General features: G+C 48.4%; 7 protein-coding genes across 7 annotated transcripts; 3 read left to right on the top strand and 4 right to left on the bottom strand.

Moving 5' to 3' along the window:
* Positions 1–980: 980 nt before the first annotated feature.
* Positions 981–2,206, bottom strand: PSV08DRAFT_187195 (uncharacterized protein; the record flags this gene model as incomplete). Its single annotated transcript, XM_066091963.1, has 2 exons — positions 981–1,726; positions 1,786–2,206. 2 exons carry the CDS (start codon positions 2,204–2,206, stop codon positions 981–983), a joined length of 1,167 nt encoding a protein of 388 aa, XP_065948378.1.
* Positions 2,207–5,802: 3,596 nt separating this feature from the next.
* Positions 5,803–7,232, top strand: PSV08DRAFT_365089 (uncharacterized protein). Its single transcript, XM_066093078.1, has 3 exons — positions 5,803–6,104; positions 6,158–6,626; positions 6,683–7,232. The coding sequence occupies exons 1-3, from the start codon at positions 5,833–5,835 to the stop codon at positions 7,040–7,042; spliced, it is 1,101 nt and encodes a 366-aa protein (XP_065948377.1). The 5' UTR covers positions 5,803–5,832; the 3' UTR covers positions 7,043–7,232.
* A 1,177-nt stretch (positions 7,233–8,409) lies between these two features.
* Positions 8,410–9,590, top strand: PSV08DRAFT_186341 (uncharacterized protein; the record flags this gene model as incomplete). Its single annotated transcript, XM_066091913.1, has 2 exons — positions 8,410–8,712; positions 8,769–9,590. The coding sequence occupies 2 exons, from the start codon at positions 8,410–8,412 to the stop codon at positions 9,588–9,590; spliced, it is 1,125 nt and encodes a 374-aa protein (XP_065948376.1).
* Positions 9,591–12,164: 2,574 nt separating this feature from the next.
* PSV08DRAFT_186837 (uncharacterized protein) lies at positions 12,165–13,432 on the bottom strand (the record flags this gene model as incomplete). Its single annotated transcript, XM_066091942.1, has 2 exons — positions 12,165–12,946; positions 13,009–13,432. 2 exons carry the CDS (start codon positions 13,430–13,432, stop codon positions 12,165–12,167), a joined length of 1,206 nt encoding a protein of 401 aa, XP_065948375.1.
* Positions 13,433–13,931: 499 nt separating this feature from the next.
* Positions 13,932–14,513, bottom strand: PSV08DRAFT_186974 (uncharacterized protein; the record flags this gene model as incomplete). The annotated part of the gene is made up of 1 exon (XM_066091951.1): positions 13,932–14,513. One exon carries the CDS (start codon positions 14,511–14,513, stop codon positions 13,932–13,934), a length of 582 nt encoding a protein of 193 aa, XP_065948374.1.
* Positions 14,514–15,628: 1,115 nt separating this feature from the next.
* PSV08DRAFT_355116 (uncharacterized protein) lies at positions 15,629–16,456 on the bottom strand (the record flags this gene model as incomplete). Its single annotated transcript, XM_066092896.1, has 1 exon — positions 15,629–16,456. One exon carries the CDS (start codon positions 16,454–16,456, stop codon positions 15,629–15,631), a length of 828 nt encoding a protein of 275 aa, XP_065948373.1.
* Positions 16,457–18,998: 2,542 nt separating this feature from the next.
* On the top strand, positions 18,999–20,609 carry PSV08DRAFT_187190 (uncharacterized protein; the record flags this gene model as incomplete). The annotated part of the gene is made up of 3 exons (XM_066091962.1): positions 18,999–19,505; positions 19,665–19,896; positions 20,131–20,609. 3 exons carry the CDS (start codon positions 18,999–19,001, stop codon positions 20,607–20,609), a joined length of 1,218 nt encoding a protein of 405 aa, XP_065948372.1.
* Positions 20,610–23,545: the final 2,936 nt, after the last annotated feature.

Genomic DNA, 23,545 nt, shown 5'->3' with positions numbered 1-23,545 from the left:
TAAACTCCACAGCTTGGCTAGGATCAACCATCCTTACGCCTACCCCACAACAACCAAGACCTCAAGCCGCACATGCCACCTGCCTCTGCACATCCTGAAACATCCTGGGTTTTTCATGCTAACTGAGATAACAAGTAGTCCGTCTTCGATGATGACTAGCCATCAATCAACAGAGATATCTCCGGGGTGTAGGGAGGTTCTTCCACTGCCCACTCTTTCATAGCTCTTCCAAGACACGACTCTCATGAGATCCTTTGTGGTGTTTTGTCTTTTTATTTTCACCTTGGCCTCGTCGAAGGCTGCCAACACTCAGCAAGCATCACATGCTGATTTTTAACTTTATATACTGTGTGATAAGCGTGCGCCAATACATCAGAGGCTTTGATGATATTTCACGATTGTCTGCTATTTTTCGTGTTTGTCAGATGCTTAGTCTCTATCACGATTTGAACCGCTAATCCCAACTCAATTTTCTCTTTAACAGTCAGTTAGATCCACAAAACAGTGGCGTATCTTTTCCCAATACACCGCCTAGCAGGGGCTTGGTGTTGTTCTCTTGTCGCCCTCGCGGGAGCAATGGAATCCCACGTCCACGTTCTTGTGAACACTAGCTAGGTAGTCTGTAATACGATCTTCTCTCAACCTGCAGTCATCGCCCTAGTGTCTTGGAGATTGAGTGGCCTTTTAAACTGTACATAACGAAGTTGAAGCGAAGACAATTCGCTCTATTACAGAGCAGGCGATGCATCCATGCCATACTCTACACGTCTCTGGAACATCCATGAACAACAAAGTCAGAGTGAAGGTAGAGCACAGTTTTCGTAGCACATTCCGTGATCATCGCGAAGTAAGCTTGAGCCTATTTTATAATATTGAAGTATACGTAGCTACATCGATATCTAAACAAGGTTTGGGGCATGGCAGGTAGCAGAGATGCTACCTAGTGACGCAAGAGCATCTGCTTGAGACTATTGGTGTATCTAGAGGTTCCGCACTCGACCCAGCATCTCAAGAACGCGGTCTTTGAAATGCCCTTTCCCCCACTCAGTTATCCGGCCTAGACAATTAACAAGCTCCTCAGCGTGGCCTCTTATCGTGGTGCGCCATATCTTAAGATTAACCATGTGGAAACCGTCCTCGCGCCTGAAGTGCACCCATAGTTCGTGCACAGGTCCTTCAGTGACGACGGAGAAACATAACACCGGCACTAGAGGCAGATCTGCTGCCGTTGTCAACGGCGGTGCTTGAAGGTTGGTGCCGCGTGCTGCCTGGTAAGCCAGATCCTCCAGGATCGTCAACATACAGGCACCGCCAACAGCAGCCTGGTTTTGCGCCTTGGAGAGAGGAGCGATTGACTTTAGCTCTGCAATCATAAACGGAAACCGCATTCCCATCACAGCCGCATGAGGATCGCTCAAGATCAACTCGCGATCCTGGTAATCAATGAGCAGTCGCTGATGCTCTCGCGTGAATGCCTTGTGTGTGAGTCCCATCGTAATGTCTGGTTTTGGTGTCAATATGTCTGATGAGCTCTTCACATTCGTCCTAGCCGTTGACATAACTGAGTTGGAGTGTGAACATAGCGACATTGACTCAGAAGGGTCGAGGTCCGTGACCATAACAACACTGGCATCGATGCCAGGGGAATCGGTATGTGTTGGCTCCTTGGCTTCGTTCCGCGACTTGTCAAGTGATGATAGCCTTCCTATGAGCTGTGGATTCCAAACTATAACATAAAGTCAGTATTTCACTCAACGCGTTCTTGAGCAGGCATAGTAAGCTCACGTTTCTCGGACACGTTTGTTTCTAGCACACCTCCCGACAGTTCGGCCATGGTGCTCACAAGCTGATAGAGGTTACATTGCCAGTCGCCCTCGAGCGCACACTTGCTAGCGCTGTTCCTTGACTGGCTCCAGAATGTTTCTGCTAGATCAAGGAAACGTCGCTGCGATCCAAGCTGGTCTGGGATTGGCACTCGGTCTTCCCAAGACGTGGTACCAAGAACATGACGTACATACTCATCAACTTGAGGTGGAAGTTCAACTGCTTGATCAACATAAATACATGCAGATTGCATATTTTGTTGTCTATAGGCTTGCGGAGCGACTGTCTTGGTGGCCTTAGTAGCCTTGGTATATGGCGTACGTCTCTGATGTTTAGAGCTGTGATGAGTGCTAGAGGTCGTGCTCCGGGGTGTTGGAGCCATTAGTGGTTCGTATATAAGTCCGATGCCGTCAAGCCAGCGCCTGATAGATGCTGAAGTTTGCTCACCGGAATACTGGAAGGTGTGTGTAGAAGTGCGTGTAGAGGAGATGTGCTCGAGGCTTTGTTGGTCAACAGAGCACAATGCCTGCTTGGGCAAAGTTGGTATTGGTGACGGTGGCTTCCTTGTTGGTATACACATGCTAGATGCATCACCGCTGCCTCCAGCATGGCGGTTGAGCGCCTTCCCAGTATCACTGTCAAACGCTGGTCGCTTCATTGTTTGTAGAGTGTAGTGGCTTCGAGATGCGGCTGTGCAGGCCGGGTCTGAGTAATGGTTATCTTCTGCCTCGCAGTAATGTTAGTACATGCACGATTTCATATAGTGCTAAACCATAGGACAGCGCAGGAAGCTGCAATGAACTCACCGTGGCAGGGCAGCTGGTAGGATACCTGTTGCCATTTCGCGAAATCATCTAGCCACGCAGACAAAATACCTTCTCTAAGCATTGAATATCGGTGGACGGCAGATTGGTGGACGTGATGCGGGCTGGTCGACTAGTAGTAGCTACCGCGGTTGGATGGTGAAGGTGCCAAACTTTGGCACTGAGTGCAGCCATAGCCCACAGCGTAATCGAACGCACTAGAACCGCGACTAGCTATCGAGGTAAGCGCACGCTGGGAAGGGGCTGTTGGTGGTGGTAGGAGAGGAAGGCTTGAGGTGGTGACAGCCTTCTATGCTGGAAGGTAAGACAAAGAGCCGTTTATTGCGGTAAGAAGCAACCCTAGATCTTCTGTCTAGCAAGTGCATTGTAAATTCACGTGCTACTCGAAGGGGGTGAACCTGACCGAGGGAAAGGCAGACTTGCTAAGAGTAATTGTACTAGTTAAGTCACAACTCTGAACCTAATTGGATAGATGGTAGGGGGTAAGGGAGGCGGATAGTAGGACTCTCTTGACTGAAATTATTCTCGGCTTGGGCGATGTTTGATCACGGCGTTGATAAATCGAATGTAGATAAAGTGAAAATTACTAGATAGTAGTAGTACCACTAGGGCAAGCGAGGCGATAAGTCACGTGCAATGCGATTTCGCGGTACAGAGCGTCCGTACTCTCCATCGCGAGCATGCACAATAAGACTCTCAAGATCTGGCCGCATCTCTTTAGTGCAATTTGGTTTGGCATCAATACAACCCGCTTCGCTATTCTCCACCAGGAGCCGCTGACCCGCGACGCTGTAGGTGGGCTGCTATACCTGGCGGCTACGGTTCTGTGCTTTGCGAGCTGAACCCTTCACCACGTCTTTGCTAATCATGCTCAAGCTTACTTCTGGCTGCGCATCGACCCCATGAGGATTGCTCGCATGATGCAGGCCTCTCCGGTTTCTTTCATCTTGGCCTCTTTTGAGTGCCGACAAGGCGAGCAATGGGCGTACACATCCCTTGTCACCACCGCCGCCGCTGCGCTGTCTCTCGTCCGACTACTGAAAAACACGTCATAAAAATAGTTGCAATCACACACAAGCTGACGGGACATCTGAGGGGCCACCGGACGCTTTCCACAAGGCAGTCATTACATGCGTACTGCTATCCCTACTCTACGGAGCAGAAGCATGGTACGAGGGTCGAAAGAAGAACTCAAGGATCGCAAGGCGCAATCGCGACAAGCTGGTTAGCACCCGGATTGGGCAGCACATTGCACTAATACAGTCAACCGTCACGCTCGCAGCCTGAGCGGTGCTACCCGCCTTCAGGATCACCCAAAGCCAGCCCTTTTCAGAGAGACCGGCCTGCCCTACACGGAAGGGGCCCTGGAATAGGCGAAGTGGCGCTTCGTACTACTACGCCTCCAGACGGTCGATAATGAACACCCACTGGTTTGAATGATCGACATACCAAAGATAGGCCGCCGCCGGGAAGCCGAGGGACCCCAGCAACCCTGTACCAAAGTTCAGAGGATACGTAGGCTAACTGCTGCCCCGCGCACCACGGATAATCCTTACACCTCTTCACTTTACGAGGAATTGCCGAAGCAACCCAACAAGAGGCCCAACGAAGGAGGAAGCGGCCCTAGAGTTCAAGGAGTGGTAGAATGCGCTGAAGGACTCGGACATCGCAGTATTCTCAGACAAATCTGAGCATAAACTTGAAGGACAGAAGGAGGTGACGTATGGATACGCCATCTACTGTGCCCAGACGCTGGCACCCTCGGGTAGAGGATCCCTCCATGAGATGTCACGCGTTTTCGATGCAGGAGCAGTCGGGGCTGCAAGGGCATTCGAACACACCACGAGATCTCATTACAATATCTATTCATGTATTGACAGCACCTCTGTCACCTGATGCCTGGGAGGCGACGCGTCCACAACGTCACAATGAGCATTCTTAGCCTGCCGTACCGCAGTAGCTCAGCCGGCAAACTTTCAAATTCGGTGGGTCCTAGGGCATTCTGACATCGAAGGGAATGAGAATGCAGACCGTCTAGCCGACGTGAAGGCCAAGGATTCTTCCGCACAGTATGGGTTTGCCAGCAGGCCAAAAATCTCAGGAATAAGTTCAATAAAGTACTGCCCAGGAAATGAGGGCTTGAATTAGCTTATATATACCCATTTTCCAGGCTGATCACATTATAGCGCAGCATGCAGGGAAAATTCGGAATGCCGGCTTAATTTTGTTGTGTTGTGGATTGAGAATATGGTGAGATCTGACACCAGATCGCACTTATGTATATCTACGCCAGTCGACCAGCGTCTGAGGAGAAATGGGTTGTGCTTTGGTGGCAGCCGAACACGAGTTTGGTGACAGCCGGCTTTTTCCCCCCTCACTATACATCGCCACCACCACCGTCAGATATCGGACAGGGCGATGCAGGAGGTGGATATTCATCAAACAACTGATATTTTGTGGCAATTTTTTTCCTTTTGAATTTCTCTGTCAAAAAGGGCGATCTCGGTGTGCAAAGGCTTAAAAATGAGTAAGTGCTACTCTTCTTCTAGCGGACACCTTGTATGTATGTAACGCGCATTATCGAGTACTTAGAAATGTATACTAAGGTGGTTATTTTTCTCATATTCCATTTTATGGGTTAGCCGCAGCATCCCCTCTAGTATGGTGGTGAAGTAATGAGGCACTGTTGTGGTGAGAGATCGATGTTTTTCATGCTGATGACACAAAATGCCAGGGGATTGGCCTAGGCTCCCTTGTTCAAGGTGTTGGGCGCAGCCACGTGAAAGCCACGGCTACGCCAAGAGTGTTATCGATAGAGAAGATAGTACTATAGTGCACAGACGAAAAAAGCCAACTTTACACGCGGTTTGCGCACGCTGTAGAGCTGATAATTTAATATAGACAACAAGAGAAGCTAGAGACAGGCTATACGAATTGTTTTATACTGGTTGCGAGTTGTGCAACGCCGTAGTTGGTGAGATGAGTTTAGTCTGATAGTAATAGGGTGATAGTAATAGGGCGATTATGCCAGCAGGCCTGTGCGCGCCGTCTGACCAGAGATAGCACGTGACCTGGCGTCACATACTACTTAGTAAGCAACGGTCGTCCGTGCGCAGCGCGACATAATGTCGGTGCGCTTCGTGAGAGAGTATTCACGTAACGACATCACAATGCAAAACAGCGTATGGCTATGTCGCAAGCAGATCTAGCCCGGCGCCAGGAAGTTACGCCGCCTCCAAGCTCAACGCAAAGACCCTTGACGCCTCCGCCGACCGACGAGAAGCCGTTCCAGACAGCTGAACGCGTTATTGACCTTTGCAAACGCATACGAGCAGGAAAAGATACCAACCAAGACCTAGATGTATTATTCAAGCTTGAAAAGCCTGAGTATGAATATCTGAACGAAAAGCTTGAGCAAGACGATGAACTTTGGGATTACATCCAAGACAAGATACGGTCCGTTATTTGCACACAAAGCGAAAACCACAGCTGACGATGGGCGTTATTAGTTTTTGCTGCAACACGAACACGCGCACAATAGTCATTCGCATGCCACACGAGATACACGAACGCTTCATCGACAAGGTCGAGGGTGGGATACGGACCCAGATTCAGACAATCGCCTTGGGGTCTGGAAAGCTGGCAGAATTTGCGAAGAGGGTAAACTCATCCCGGTCAGCTGAGATAAGGTTTGAGGACAGTAAATCCAAGTACCATCCAGACGCTTCGTTCAGGCACGATATCGTAAAATATCCAGGCGTCGTCATCGAAGTCGCATTTTCACAGAAGAAGACCCTCTTAAACAAGTTGGCCGAAGACTATCTTATGGAATCAAATGGCAACATAAGGGTAGTTATATGCTTGAAACTTCCGTATCCTAAAACGTTGCGTGAAGCAACGTTGTCGGTATGGCGGCCCAGAATATCCGAAACCCGTGATGGGTATATGCTGGAATCCGTTGAGGAGGTCAAGGATCAAGTAAGTTTAGTCGTCATATTGTTAGTTTGTTCTTGATGTTCTGATGCTTCTATTAGGTTTTCCGTGACGACCAAGGGAATCCCGTTGATGATTCCGGCTTACAGCTCTATCTGAGCGACTTCGCTTGCAAGACCTTTGCAAACAAGGAACTAGAAGACGAGGATGCGCAAATCTGTATCTCGGGCAAAACGCTTTATGAGTATATCAAGTATGCAGAGGACAGTGTACAAGGAGCACAGTATGTGGAGCTTTTGGATCCTATTATTAGGAAGCGGAAACGGCAGACAACACCCGAGGAGGAGATCCTGTCAAGTGATGAAGCCAAGTACGCTAAGCAAGAGGCGATGGAGGAGAAACGAGGGGACGATGACTCGGATTACCAGAACAGATCATCGGGAGAAAGTTTTTCAGATTAGGCCTGCATCGGTCTTCTGTCAAGCTGATATCTGCACAATTCTCGACTCACTTTCCATATAAGCATGTGGGAGGGGAGGGGGCAAAGACTGCTCCAAAAATCAATTCTATGAATATGCTTATGGTCGTGGAAATGGATGAAGTCATGTTTACTGAATTGAGAGGACAATAGAATGTGGTTCATCTAGCGTGAAGTCTCTCCACACAACCCCTTTCCCTGAAACTCTGCAGACCCGCAGACATCCTGACCATGGGTGCAGTCCTGCGACGTGCCGATACTGATGCCAATAGCGACGCGGCTTTCTGTGGAGGTGCAGTTATCTGTATAATTGTTGACGTCGGTGCATCTATGTATGCAAGAGGCCGCCGGAAAAGCGTTACTCTGTGATCCAAAGTCGTGCACTGATAAGGGCAATGGCGCTGAACTGTGTCGGAGACGGCGCTTGGTGGTAGGAGACAAGCTAGCATCGGCATCAGAGCCGGTGTTCTGTAGAGATAGGCTGCTGCACAACGCACTCGGACCAGTCATAGAATGTAGGTGAGACGACGGTGAAGATCCCATATGCAGCAGTCCCAAGAGGGCATACAACGATACAATTGGCTTAAGGTTGCGGTGGAGCAACTATTGAAAAGCTTTTCAGCGTGTTTAGAACGATAGCTATTTAGCGCGTCGGTACGAGTGGTCGATCCTGGATCTTCACAGTGACTTCGCTCTCCAGCACTAAAATTTTGAGCCATGAATCGTGGGGGTACTAGCAGATGGGTTAAAGAAGAGAAGCCCGAATACGCAGACTGGAGCAAGAAGAGTCAGGAGTGGCGCCTAGAGAACAGTAAGTCTGCCTGAGTAAACTGAAAGGTTAGAGAGAAAGAAACTTAGGAGGGGCAGAAAGAGTGTTCGAGTAAGTTTGACGTGTGACGGGAAGGTGAGAAACTTAGTATTCTAAATTTTGGTCCAGGTAAAATTACAGAGCAGACACACTACGTAGTCTAGCATGAGGGAAATAGCAAAGTCACTTCACATACGCATATTGCTCACTTTCCTCTTCATACACACACAATAATCTACTCCTTCCATATTGACAGTAGTATGGCCTGAATTGAATTGTGCGAAATCGCGTTGCTGACGAGTAAGAGACGAGCTGTCGATTACCTCAAAGAAACGCCACTCAATGTACTCTTCTCTTACACACTTGCTGGGTACTCTATAGCTTTAGGTAAAGGACAAAGATTCAATGTTGACGACGCAAATCCTTCTATCAACTCCAATTGGTCTCTTTTATCCATTACCTTCCCCCGTCACTATCATCCATCAGCGTCTCCACAATGGAGCAAGACTCAATGCACACGCCGATTTCCACTGCTGAGCCTAATGACTTCAAGCCGCATCAGTAAGCATCTTACTTTCTGTCAGTGTTTCGTGACTGACACTAGCTCTAGAATGCTCATGCAAACTCCGGTCACGATTGTTTGTGGGGAAGATCTTACTACTGAACTTACGATGCACGAAGAGCTGCTTCGGCACCATAGCAGAGTACTCGAAGAGCGCTTCTCCAAGGCAGAGCCGCTAAGGGAACTGTACGAACAGTCCCATGCTCTTCGCAACAAGATTGCAGCACATGTCTTCCCAGAGGTAACTGAGGATGACTCTGAAGCTAGCAGTCACCAAGAGCAGGTACGTTGGGACTAATCCAGGATAATTATAAGCATATCTTACTGACGTGCTGATAGCTTATACTTCTAACAATGTCTGCATATGATAGCTACCCGCTGCCAGCGTATCACGAGGCTATCAGAAAGCTAATCGATGTCGCCACGCAAGATGCAATCACATCAAAACATGTTAAGACGAGGAAATTCGCCGCTGCCACTTATGACAGCGATATCAGAGCGCGCTTGGCATGCATCAAGCCTCGCAGCGTATATGCGATTGTCCAGAAGCTGTTTGCTCGACTCCACAGGATCGAGAAGAAAGAGTTTGAAGCAGCCAAGAAGGATCCTTTGCGAGCTGCAGCCCAAAAGCGAATTGTGATTCCTGGATTCGAACAGGATGCAGTCCAGTTCGTGATGCAATGGATCTACAAAGGTGCCCTTTCTTGTGAGGACCTGCCGCAGCTCTACAACACCTTGCAACTTGCGAGGCTTTGGGGAATCGAAGTGCTAGTTGAGTTCTGCGAGAACAAGCTATACACCATCATCAATGGTCTTTTGCAAAGCAAACTAGGTCATTGCACTGCACTTCAAAGCTTATTCGAATGCAGCTTGAATCAGTACGACAACAGTTTACGAGTTATCTTTCAAATCATACTGAAGGACCAGAATGCACCCAAACGTCTTCAGGAACTAGTCATCAAAGCCGTGGCCACCGACCTCAACCTCGAAACATGGCCAAAATTGAAGCCTCTTGTAAGCCACGACACGGTTGTGAAGCTCATTGGCACTCTTGTACAGAAATACGCACCGCGCAGTGCTAGCATCAGCAGTGACAGGGACATGGATAATGAGGATAAAAGCCCTTACGCTCGGTCTCTAATGCATGTCACAGATGTCTAGTCCCACTGAGAGAGTGAGGCGTACATGGATACCTACTCAGAAGTAGTCAATGCGCTAGATGCAACTGACGCTGCCAATAGTGTTGCAGCTACGTGTCTTTGTACACATGGTCTATAGCTGATAGGTCTTTTCTCTAACTTCTCGGCATTCTCTAAAAGGCGTTCTGATTTCTCTTCACATAAAAGGGTTCAACTCCGGCTCGAGAATCCTCAATTGTGCTAGTACCTCTCCAGGGTACATCAAAAAATGATCCAAGTATGCTAGGCAAATAGCTTTCATGGTGTCGCTTCATGGGTGACTATATTTCTAGGAGTTTACGGGTCATGCTTATTTACTATTCTGCTTATAATCGAATGAGTCATGAGATGCGATGGATGTCTATAATTACTTCTCCACATAAATCCAGGATACATCAGCACGCACTCTAATATCAGCTCAGCCGTTGGCTTTGGGACTGAGTTTTATAGATCCACATGTAATTATGTATGTACATATGTGTGTACATCACCTGAAAATGCGGCCATACTCTGTTGTCAGCTTACAGGCCCACACACCATAAAGTCATGTTCATCCCCCGCGTTATTATGCATTTTTGAGCAGATATATGCTCTTTAGAGAATACTCAAGCTCTGTTTCATCGATAGTCCAAGCCTGGAAGTGCAGGCAACTAGTATTATAGGTTGTTACGTGATGCTAGCAAGGTTGTCAACACCACTCTAAAAATATCATTTCCTCATGCGTTGGTTAGTGCATGCATCCAAGGATAGAAATTAAATTAAGGCGAGGATAATATGAGGCCTCCTTCGCTGGACACTGATATAGAGAAGGCTGCAAACCTGACGCAGTTTATGTATATAAGTATTATAGTTAGTTACTATTGGCATCAGTACTGGACCACACGTGATCATAGTATGTGTATCCCACCTGCACACAAGATCACCGGAGCGCCCCAACAAACAACAAAACCTGTAAACTCCACACAGTCCTTCCCGCTGCTTGGCATCTAAATCCTTAATGTGTGCGCTGATACCAAACACGGTGGGAGTGTCACTATCGCGTCATCAACGTCGACTTGGGCCGCGTCGCTACTACTGAGGAGAAGAAGTTGCTGACTCTGAACCCACGCAGACTACCACCCGTACATCCATTCATACATCCAACTCATATGCGACACAAACAAAAGGAAAAATACCCTGCAATATCCAAGACAGTTGAATATGGCAATGCTCCTAGGTTGTCAAGGCATGGCTTTTGGGCGACTCACACCATGTTCTCCTAGTGGCTCGCACGTCTGTATACATATCTCGTTGCAGGTATGGCCTCTGAAAATGGGAAAATTATTGTTCATGGTTGTACATCGCAAGTCAAACTGCGTCTCTTTGCACGTGTGTGCGTGCAAACCAGCTCTATTTACATCTAAGTGTGCCAATGCTGGCCCAGTCATCCCATACATCTATCGGTCTCTCGCTGACGCTGGCAGAGATATATGTAGAAGTACTGCTGCTTTCACGTGTATTTCCGTCTTCTTGCTCTTTCCTTGACCACATGCTATATGCGGCCATACCTTCTCAACATCCCAGGCATATGCCGAGCACTGGGAATACAAACCCCACAGGGGTATCCTCGGTCCAGTTCCTTCTGCAGCTGCCTGCGGACCTAGCCAGAAAAAGCTTGCACGTCTGTAGATATAACAATCAGAGCGTCAAATAAGAGGTGAACGAACCGAGACCAGGATGGCCATAACAAGTCTAGAAGGTTGCTTACAGTACAGCTTACCACCAAGACTGCTTGAACATGAAAGACCTACAGGCAACAAAGAAAGCCAGGTTACAATGCAGCGAACACGGTCCAGATACGTTATTTACGATTATCTCTTCAGTCATTTATTGCTTGACAGCTAAAGCAGATCCTTCTTTTTCGCCTTTGCGCCCATGGCAATGATTATGGTCGTTGTGGCAGAGCTCACCAACATGATCGCTCCCTTGCCTAGACTGAAGATGTTTATGCTTGGAGACATTAAGACCATTAATATGCATTCGGTATCGACAACAGACCTTGCACAAAACGTCAAATTGGGTCATAGAACGAGTAGGTGCCACCGGGGAGGGGTAAAAAAAGACTTTCACTCAGAGAGAAGGTGTTTGCTGTAAGTAGAGCGATAATTTTGTTAACAGCACTGACTTAATATACGGTTCGCATATCATTCTAGAGAGCTCACTTGCCAGCACTGTTTGCAAGAAGCCATAGTAGAACCGCCGTCTCCCGTTCCATGGCTGACTCTGCCAACAACCTTGGGACAGTTCAGATTAGGTAGCATACACAACGCTGTTTGCCGAAATCAGCCGCGACCAGGTATTTCATAGCGAAGAGTTGGCGGGCGTGGGCATAGCTCAGTCCGTGATCATAAGTAAATGAGCTTAAGCCGATTGAATGCTACAAGAGTACTATAGATAGCTACATGAGCATGAATAGGGTTCCAAGCAAAGCATGGTGTAGAGATGTTGCCTAGTGATACGAGGGCATCTGATCGCATCTGTTCGCAACCAATTATGTGTCCTACTATACCTCCAGCACTCAGCCCAGCTTTTGAACAATGCCCTGTTTGAAATCACCTTTGCCCCACTCGATTATCCGGCCTAGACAGTTCACAAACTCTTCCGCGTGAGATCTCTTTGTAGTGCGCCACGCATTAAGATTGTGCATGTGGAACTCGTCTTCGCGCTCGAAATGCACCCATAGCTCATGGATAGGCCCTTCAGATACGACAGAGAAACATATAGCCAGCGTGGGAAACAGCTCTTCTGGTGTTGTCGGTGGCGATTCTTGCTTTGGGTGAAGACCAATGCCACGTGCGGCATAGTCAGTCAAATCCTTCAGAATCTTTAGCATGCAAGCACCGCCAACAGCGGCCTGATTCTGCGCGCTCATAAGAGTCCCCTTCTCGCTCCAGCCCTTCGTCTCCGCAATCATGAACGGAAACCGGATGCCCATCTCAGCCGCGTGAGGTTCGCTCAAGATTGACTTTTTTGCCTGGTGATAGGTAAGCAGCAGCTGTTGCTGTGGTGTAAACGCCTCGTCTGCCAGCCCAACCGTAATGTCTGGTTTTGGTGTTCTGATATGGAATGCGCTTGCCACATCAGTACTAGGAGTACTAGTGGTTGTGACGGCTGATTCCGCGTGTGAGGGTGGTGACGTTGATTCAGAATAATCTGAGTCGGTGACCCTGGTGAGATTTGGATCGATTCGTGGAGAACTGGTTTGCGCTGGATCGAACATGGGGGTTTGCGTTCCGTCCTGTGCTTTGTTCCGTAACGTGTCCAGCGATGCCTGCCTTGGTTTGAGATCCGCATTCCAAACTACAATGAAAAATCAGTATTCCACTTCCTAATCCCTTCTTGAGCACATATAGTAAACTCACTTTTCTCAGACGTATTTGTTTGGACTACACCTTCTAGTATATCGGCGATAGCCCTTAAAACATAATTTAGGTTTGTCTGCCACTCCGCCTCGAGCATACACCTAGAGGCGTCCTCTTTTGACTTTGCAATCAATTTCTCTGCTAGTTCATTGAAACGTGGCTGCATTTGAAGTTGGTTCGAGGCCGTCACTCGGTCTTCCCATGACGTGATCCCGAGGATATGTCGTATATACTTATCGATCTTGGGTGGCAGCTCGGCTACTTTATCAATGTAGATGCCGGCAAGTTTCAAGTTACGACTTCGATATGTTTGCGGAGAAGGTGTCTTGGTGTAAGTAGAGCTCTGAGTGTCTGGGGTATTTCGATGGTGTCTTGAGCTGTGTCGCTTAATAGCGAGTTTGCTTAGAGGTGTATGAGCAGGCATTGTATGTGGCTCGTAATCAGGCCCACAGTTGTCTAGCCAGTGTCTGATGAACTCCCAGGTATTCTCAGAGGTATGGTGGAAGATATGCGGGGGGGAGGGATGCTTAGCAAGATGCTGGATGGTATGTTGGTCGATCGAGGATAGTGCTTGTTTGGACAAGGTTGGCTTTGGCGACGGTGGCTTCCATGTTCGTGTACACGTGCTAAGTGCACCAGCGCCCCTCCAGGCACGGTGATTCAATGCCTTCTCAATATCGCTATCAGAAGCTCGTCTCTTCATTGCGTGAAGATTGCGGTAGTTGCGAGGTGCCTTTGCGTGGATCGGGCCTGAGTGATTGTCTTGAACTTGAAGCAGGTAGAAACTCGTCTTCTGTCTCACAGTATTTTAGTATTAGTACTATGTGCGCAACGTCATAATGCCAAGACATAGGGCAGAGCGAAAGAACGCACCGTGGCAAGGCAATCGGCTAGCCGCTCGAACCAATCACCTCTCCTCAGCATCAAATGTCGGCAAGTAGCAAGCAGTTGGGCGTGAGGCAGATTAGTCGAATGGTAGTAGATACCACGGTTAGATGGTGAGGGCACCAAACTTTGGCAGCCACAACCCAAAGAGTGAGCAAGTTTGTTCTATTGACTAGTAGTATGGATACCAACAAGGTGCTTATGCCTGACCGGAAGAAACCATAGATCCACTCTCTGCGACCTTGTCCACACTGAGCCAATATATCTGGTGTTCTCTTTTCAGTTGGTGGGTCCGGAAACAGCCTCGCGACCCATTGAAGAACTAATTTTAGATCGTTGAGAGGTTCAGGGGTTTTGCGGGGTAGTAGTCTGAGCCGAGAAGTATCAATGAACAAGCTTCGGGCGTGCATGGAAATGCAGTCGGCACTGAAACTCAGGGCACAAGGATGGAAGATTTGCTGGGGGTTCTGATAAGATATGTCAACATGCCGATACAAGCTGTATCCCCTGCAACTGTAGTTGTACTGGCTCGTTTGTAAGAAGGCCCCCAAGTGTTCCTGTGGTACATATCCCAAGATTGTTTGGAGTATCTCCACTGACAATCTACTAGTGTAGTTCATGGTGCATGTATCTGGGCGGTAGATGGGAACTGTATGCAGAGCGGACGAGTGTGGTAGACACGTAAATTTGGCTGTCTCGGACAGAATAAGTCAGCGACGCGTTTATAGTTTTGCTGCTTATAGCGTGGGAGCGGTCTGGAGTTGTCATGTTGAATACAATTGATTCCATGTAAAGAGTGGTGAAGAGTGGTGAAGGGTGAAGAGGACCGTTGAGCTGTCTCAAAATGGTGAACATGACGCAGTGACTCCCAGGATTTTCGTAGCTTCCGAAAATGTGGTGCCTGTTTCGCAAAGATACCAAGTGCACTAGTGAGCACCCGGATTCTGCTACGCTGATGATGACGAGCCAAACAACACTCCACGACCGCGTTACGGCCCTACACCTCGCCCTCCTATGCAATCGCCACCCAATGGCCATAACCAGACCACACGCAATCCTTCCGGTGCGACATATGAGCATGCCCGCATCACATCACATCACATCGCCGACCAATATCTCGATGCGTCGAACCCATGCCCTCAATCAGTTGTCTAGCTAGTGATCATACACTTGCTTTAGGTTCATCACCCATATAGTGCTCATCGTAAAATTCCTCTAGTTCGCCAATGCGACGTAGGCTGATGCCTAGTGCTACTCCCTCAGCGTTGAGTTTAGCCTTGAGGGCATGCAGGACTGGCTCCACAAGGTGGAGTTTGCCCTTAAGCGAGACAGAGCTTATCACGTCGAAGTCGAATATCAGACGGATACTCTCAAGGTATGCGGGGAGCCGAGTCTCCAGAGCTATGTCTGCCGTATGGGCTTCCACCATAGCTTGCATTGATTGGATTGTAATGCCACTTATCTCAACACGGCGAACGTTGACCGGCAATAAACCCCCAAGCCGATCGATGCGAAGGTGACCGTTATGGTCGGCGGGGAAAAGCACATGAGTCCTAAAGAAATTCACTCTAGAGAGAGAGTATGGCTTTGGCTGCTGGGTGGTGGGCGGTGGGCTATCTGCGTTCTCCACATACACGACATCGGTTACGAGTGTGTCCAACATCGGACAATAGTCCCGAACAACCTCAGGGATCTTGTGATAATGGCCGTTCATGTTCAGGTTCCCGTCCATGATTCAAAGCTTTGTAAGGTGTGGGAATTGATAGTCACTCAAGAGTGTCCTCGCTTTTGAACTTGTATCTTTGATATAGTAGAGGTCAAGGACGTGTAAATGCGATAGATTGTTGCTCTCAAAAACAGGAATCTCGAGCGGCGAGTCATCGTCGAGGAAACGGATTTGTAGTTGACGAAGTTCGGACAACGCAAAGACTGGAATATCAATGTCCAGTACGGAGTCGATCTGGAGGTGACGAAGCTTTGGGAAGGGTGCCCGTTTGCACTGCAAGTCGGCGCGTATCTTGTAGTAGAGTAGCTCAGCGACTGAGGGTGTTTGAAAATATCCGGAGAGATCTAGTTTCAGAGACTCCAAATTTGCCGATTTTGCAGCAATGTATGCTAGCAGGGCGTCCAGTGAATTGAGAACAAAGAAGGCGCCACGCCATTTTTCTCGAGCTTCTGGATCATACGGGATAGCAGGTGTAACCGAGTTGGCTGCCCCGTAAGGCATGAGCAAGTTGTCTATCCATTGCTCCGTCTTCTTTCGATCGCAGTCGGGTATTTGGAATGGGGTGCCAAGGTCGAGTCTGTCAGTGTCGATCTCGATTAGACAGACGTGGTCTCCGATCTTATTTCTTTTGGTCTCGTCGAATCTTCCCAGCTGTCCGCAAAGGCCATGCAGCTGTGGAAGATTCTGGTGCGATATCTCAATCTTATGGTACAGGATAGGCTGGACCAGGCATTGGAAAGTTCTGTTTGTCCGCATGAACGAGGCGAGGTCTTGTTGCGGCAAGTAGCTTATTACTTGGAGCTTGAGTTCGTTCGGTAGGTCTTCAAGCTGCGGCATTGTGATCTAGCGCATGTAGAGTATAACTTGGAGAGTAAGGCAACTCAACTGTTGTGAGGGTTGCGTAGTGACCGGTGATTGGTTGGTACGTAGTTAGATTGTGAAGCTCGGTAATCCGTGTACTACCAACAAAGAACATTACATTTTGCTGACGTAATTCGTGTTCCACTGTTTGCGCGAGCCGAGGTGGCTAGATGCTTGACTTTATGCCCATTCTTTGGGGTTACTATGTGACACGAAACTATCCCTGGGTAAAGGCAAAGCTTTACCTACGATCATCAGACGTCTAGCTTTCAATGCGGCGCCTTGGTTTTATAGCCTGACTGCCTTGGTTGTGTTTTTTTTCTGAAGTGTGCTGGAAGCTGGAAGCTGGAAGCAGGTAAAACAACAGTCGCAAAATGAATTGTTTTACTTACTAGTACGTAGTATGCCACACCACCGAGCTAGCTTCTAGTCTGCAAGTGACAGTATTTTACCTGCTAGCGCTCGAAGTTCCACACCTGTTGCATCTCGCGATCCAAATCAAACACATACCCTGACAGCAGTATCTTTACCAGCTGATCATGGATCCTGACTCACTCACGGCGCGGGGCTTGGCGCTCATAGGGCATCATGGTGAATGGGAAGCAAACAGGAAGCAGCGCACAGGTGGCAATACAGCTATTTGAAAAGTTTTCCATCTGCCTCTTTGTCCACCTTGCGAGCTCAACGCCGTTGATACATGCATCTATCTGCAAAAAAAGCACGCCATCGTCGCCTCTCATGGAAGAAAACGAACCTGGAGTCGATGCAGGCAACTCGGAGCCATCTGAGATGAGCGCTCATATTCCATCGGTGACCTCTGCGAATCCGACAACCTCAGTGTTTGACTCAAGTTGTGACCAGTTCAAACACCCGCTCCCACTTGAAAGTGTCGTCGTCCAGATTCGCGCCCCGGATAAAACTATCAGATTCCCCTTGAGCGACATACTTGATGAACTGGCGCAAGATGAGCTGCGGAAGAACAATGTCTATGGAACCGAGCCCAAGCTTCTTATGGTGTCGTTCAACAAGCTCATGCACGAGCTGTCTAAGCCCAAATGGGACTTGCACAATGTCAACGAGCTGTACAACATCTATGATCCGCACACTGCCCATGGGTTGCATGATAAGGTCATCGACGATTTCAAGAGCGATATTGGCCATGTGGAGATTCAGGACGATGAAGATCTGAAATCTGCGGTGCTATACCAGATCAGGAGCAACAACTTTAAAGCGCTTCAACTTGAACTTGTGCCAAAGACATTGAGGGGACAGAAGCGCAAGGGTATGATCATTGACAAAAATTCTGTTTAAGAAAGATTGACACTGACGCATTCTAGCTGGCTTGGACGGAGATGGTAAAGATACATGTCACAAGCGTGTGTCCAATAAGCAAAAGCCAGTAGAGCATAGCGATCGTCTGGCGGCTTCGCATAATGCAACGCCACCACCCTCACTAGAACCACCGATGCGGTCGTTGTCAGCAAGCCAGATCACATCCGACAGTGCGAGTCGCTATGAGAAGCAAAGCAGGACTCTTGCCGAAGAAGTTGCTACCTTTCGCCAAAGGGCTAAGGAGAGCCAGGGTAACATGAAAGCAAAAGGGCCTGAAGACACCGATGATAGCGACTCGGAGAGCGAGAATCAGCGTAGGAAACGCGAAGAGAAAGAAGATAGAGATGTGGAGGTTCGTTTCTTGCATGCACGGTAAGTGATTGTTTTGAGACACTTGCGTTGTATGCTAATACAGTATGTATACAGTGTTCGAGAGGACGTTGTTAAGGAAAAGGGCAAGACCATGGAGCGCTGCATTGCTGAAGAGTGGGAAATGGCCGAGCTCTTTTTTGGCTTTCATAAGGGCATGTTCCGAAGAGGCCAGGCACTAAGACTCCCCGACGCGTGGGACATCTTAGGCCAATGGTTCCCTTACCAGCTTGCTGAAGTATACCAGCTGTACCAGACCGAACTCTCCGACCGCAACGGGTTCGTCTTTGGGAATATGATGGGTCTTGGCAAGACTAGAGTCTGCTTGGGTATCATCCTTGTTGGCCACATACATCTACTCATGTGGCTTGACCGGGAAGAAAACCCAAGCGGCCATATACCTCCTGACGCCTCGGGGTCTGACCTCAGTCTGGATTGTCCATCACAAGGCAAATATCCATTCACTTGCTTTTGCAATCCGCAGTCTTCCATTTACAACACAGTACCTCGCCTGGCCCCAACGCTTGCGAGCGGCTCTGGGAAAGCAATTGAGGCATGGAAGGCTGAAGCTCGCTCAATGGGTCTCTTGAAATCGAAGTGGTGCAACTCGAGCGTTCCGCATCCGTTACGTATCTGCGCCATGGACAAAGAACCAATTGAAGATATGAAGCCTTTGCAGGAGGACGAATGGGTTGAAGCCAGGGTTAAGGTTGACGCAAATCTGTTGCTCCAAGAGCACAACAAGAATGTTCCAGCTCACGAATACACAATCAACAAGGAAATCTTGAGCGAGATAGTTCCTTGGAAACTTGGAAAGATGGTGCAGGACCACCCCCGGGCAACCGCTGACCGACCTTCTCCGACTTCAGGCCGATTCATCCTACTCTGCGGTGAGCACTCTCTCACTACTCGTATCTGGAAACCTTTCTGTAAGATGGCCGTCCAATTAACACGGTCCATTCATAAGAACCGTAAACTCCAGCCTGACCGGGGAAACCTCCCCCTCAGCGATTACTGTATGGTATGGGGCCGCACGATATTTGACGAGTTTCACAACAGTAAAGGAGAGTTTACACAGTTCAGCAAGCTGTATGACAAAATGCGCGAGACCAACCGTGGATACCAATGGAAGTCATGGGCATTGTCGGGTACACCTATGGAGAACGGTCTAAGCGAGATTCTCATACTCATCACGAAGGCCCTCAGAGGCATGAACAACTGGAATAAGAGCATAACACCTTCCTCAATAAAGACCAGCGAAGGCCAGTGGAAAAGATCAGAGTACGAAGAGATTGGGAAAATGGTGGACTCCAGGACTGGCAAGGTATGTAACGGCGAACTCATGGCTCGTAACTGGAAAAGGATATCCGAACGTGCAAAGAAGCAAGAGTTTGAAGAATTGATGAAGACGGACGCATACAATACACTGATTAAAGTGGGTGCCGACATCATTTCCACCTTCATGCTGCGACGAACGCTCGAGACACGAGACCCATGGGGAAAGCGGATTTCGCGCCTTCCAGGTAGCTTTGAACCCAAAATTCGGCCCTGCAGGAATCCAAACTGGGCAAACATTATATCTGAAGCAGCAAAGAGGCGTGTCAAACCCGACTCCGAGAGCCCTGCCAAATACACCTTTACTCGCAACGACATGGCTGGCTTTGCCTCGTACCCTGGACAAGCAAACTACAAGGCCGAGCTAATGGCGGGCAGTGGTGAGGACGAGTCAGATTGCTTGCAGAAGGAAATCCAGTCTCAGTTCCGTCAAGAAGATACGGCTCCGATGAGGAAGTATGTGGATATGCTCACTGCAGAGAGTGCCAAGTTAGAGCAAGTTTTCGGCATTTGCAAAGAGGCCCTGGACTCGGTACGTCCAAATCCAAAGTATAGGAGCCCGACAGAGACTTCTCATGAGCCAAAGGAACTCCCTGCCAAGGCTTTGGTGGCAGCATACAAGCCAATTACTCAGCTTACGACGTACTTTGCGCTGAAAAAAAGATTTGGTGATGGTAACGTGCTCGCGTTGTATGGCAACATGGATGAGAGGACACGCAAAGACCGACTGAGGCAATGGCGGGATCCCCATGGCTCCCGGATCATGGTCATCTCCATGGCCTACGCCGAAGCTGTCACACTCACCGAAGCAAATTTCCTTGTCCTCATGGAACCTCAAGACCGACAGGCCAAGCAAGACCAGGTCCTGTTTCGCATATATCGCATTGGGCAATTGGCGGACGCTTGCCATGCGTACATTCTCTACAACCCAGACTCAGATATTGAGGTTAACACACTCAGACGTCAACAATTCAAAACTCTATCGAGGGACACACTCGTAGAGAACAGAGACGCGGAGACGGTGATTGGGCACCAGATTAAGTGGGAAAGTTTGGACGAGGATGTTGTATACAGGGTAGACGTATTACCATGAAAACAAGAATAGGACAGGAGAGAATAGCATTGGACAGTAGTGTGACGTTCATTGGGTGGTGAGGAACCCCAGGTTCAAGGGCCATGCGCCTGCAAGTCAGAGTTGCAGTTAGCTACTTCAGTCATTCTACGAATTGCACGTACTTTATACAAACTACGAACCTGCTGTAAAAAGCGTATAGTTCCTTAACAAATGGGTTTGAAACTTCGATTTCGATCGCCCATTACTCACCAGGGTTAGGGTCGTTGACCAGTAGCCAATAAGCACGTGGTGTCTTTAGCCTTGATCAATGTCAATCTCACTTCATACTTTGAACATATTCACACCTAACAGTCACTTGCAGTACTATTGAAAGTTAGCCTTGACATGCAGGTGGTGGGGTGAACCGGATAAACCCCATGTTTCTCTCTTGCAGCAGCTGATCAACCGCAACGTCACTACAGCTTGTCCAGCATTGCTCTGCGTAGGATAGATCGCACATACTACTGTACCTGCTCCTTAGTGTGTAAGATCTAAGCTCACTGTGAATAGTGCCTTAAACCAGGACCAACGGTGGCGAGTGGATCAATATGCCAGCGCAGCCAGGCACAACAAACAAGTCGCCTGAGAGCACCTCTAGTAAAAATGATGAAATGTAAGATGGGCAAGAAACTATAACCAGCGTGCTTCACATGCTAATGGAAATGGACGTTTAGCCTCTACCATACATTAAAGGCTCTGTTTTAAATAATAATGGCGAATCAGGAGATTATAAATGTGTTTCCATAGTTTGTCTGCCTCCCATCTACTTGCTTGGGAACAGTGTTTCGCCACACTGGTTGTTCCAGTACGAAAGGGATGCGCGTTACTTACTATCTCATAGAGTTAGTGGACCCGCCTCGCGACGGACGATTTCCGCACCATCACAACCATCCTCCGCTTGGACCAAAATATACATGCGTTGCGCTTTATTTGGTTCACATCTCGCCCGGTACTCTACTGTGCGAAATCTCTGTACAACGATTGCATGTCGACGAAGTTGTGTGGTATTGAAAAACATTGAGCTCCTGGTGTTGACGCGTTGTTGGAGTACGACGCGCAAACAGTCTTTTGCGAGGTGACATAAGTATGTGTCACCAGATGCCACCTATCCTTCACCCTCCCCTGCTTTGAGGTTATCGCCACATTTCCTCAGCCAGATTCCTTGATGCCTTATTCATCCTCGCTTGGCCCACTTTACTTTAATATCAACTGTGGTCGGATGCTAACTGCTCATTTTAAATCAACGAATACAGAGTACTCTACTTGCGGCTTACTATCACTAACGAAAAATCTGTAGTTTTAACAGCCCGGCTGGCGGTGCTGAAGGAGGGGGAGGGGGGGGGTACAGCTTGAGCTCAAAGTTCAGCATCGCCAGCCGGGCTATTAAAACTACTACTACTACAGACTTAGGATTCAAGGCGCACCTGGGGGGCGCGCTCTTTGCCTCTGTCGGCTCCTACGGAGAGTAGATTTTTTTGTACTTTTCTAGCTATTCTAGCTGATCTAGCTTAGGCTACGAGCCTCACCTGTATTTAGATGACCTCTCCCCCACCTACACCAAATTGATAGCACTACGTAGTTACCTGTAGGCCCAGCCTGCACGTCTTATATAGCCCACCGGCTGAGACAGGACGTTAATCAACAATAATAATAATAATAATAGCTGATCTAGCTGGTTTAGCTGTTTTGGCTGGCGGAGATTCCGGTGTTCGTCACGTGATTAGACGCTAGTACGTACGTACTATCCAAAAACGGAGATTCCTGAATCCTTGACATGCCAATCAGCGCAGAGCTTCTTAGAGCCAACCAAATCGCGTTTCTTCTCATACGACAACCCCCTGTAGGGACTGATTGTAATATGCAGCTGGAGTTGCATTTACACTTATCTTGTAGTATGCTAAATTCTTGTCACGCATACTAAACGGAAAACAGGCATCTAATTCAAACACTATTGAAGTCACTCCGAGGTAACAGCGAGGTAAGAGGGAGGCGTCTCTTCATTGACATGCGCAATACCCAAAGGCGGTGTGCATGGAATAAGCCACGGTTATAACAAGACGCAATAGAGAGCACCTTTTTGAAGATATTACTGTCTCATAGTTAAGAAAGGTAAGAGAAAAGCTGATGAATGAGGCTGTAATAGCTTCAGCGAAGCACGCAAAGAAGTACAAATTGGCAGCGAGTCTCTCCACACACACATGTCTCAGATTCTGACAGAAACTTCCTCCTTATATATTCTCCACCATGGACAGCAGATGGTGCATTTGCATTCATAATTGTGATTAAAGCAGTCCTGCTATGCATCTCAATTTGCGTGTACCTCCCTCACAACGCTGCCGGCACGCGCCAGATAAAATCCATAACCCCAGAGGTATCCGGCCTTATCTGTACATCGCAGCAAGCTACTTTCACTTAAATTTTGTGGTTAAGAGAGGCTCGCGATCTCTCCATAAATCACTTTGCCGGCCGCTAACTTATCTGATCAAGTTAAGCCTGCCACCGGCAACTAATGTTGACGCGCCTCGCATGGGTAGCTTTCAAATGCTTTGCATCGCTACTTTACAGGCGCTGCAAAGTAAGTCATACTGCTCAACCCGGCCTATTAGACTCTGTTCCAACAGGCGCTCCAGTCGGACTATCAATCCCAAGTATGACACCCATGCAACAGAGTCACTGAAAAACGTGTCCATCGCAAGACTTGGTTTCGAGCAAGAAGGCTTGGGCGCAACATGACCGCAATCTCTATGCGGCTTCTGTGGAGCTACTGCTTCCACCGCACGACAGAAATCTTCTTGCACACCACCATGCGAGTGTGTACCTGCATATCGACCTAAAAGATGGCAACTACGTCACTGCAATAGACCCCAATCATGTTCAAATCCGCATTCACCATTTCTCTGGGAGCTGGCCGCTAA

This window comes from Bipolaris maydis (genome assembly GCF_028858645.1).
Source record: "Bipolaris maydis strain C4 unplaced genomic scaffold PSV08scaffold_13, whole genome shotgun sequence".
NCBI lineage: Eukaryota > Fungi > Ascomycota > Dothideomycetes > Pleosporales > Pleosporaceae > Bipolaris > Bipolaris maydis.
The sequence above is the reverse complement of the archived record's forward strand: the minus strand, read 5'-3'. Positions and strand labels throughout refer to the sequence as shown.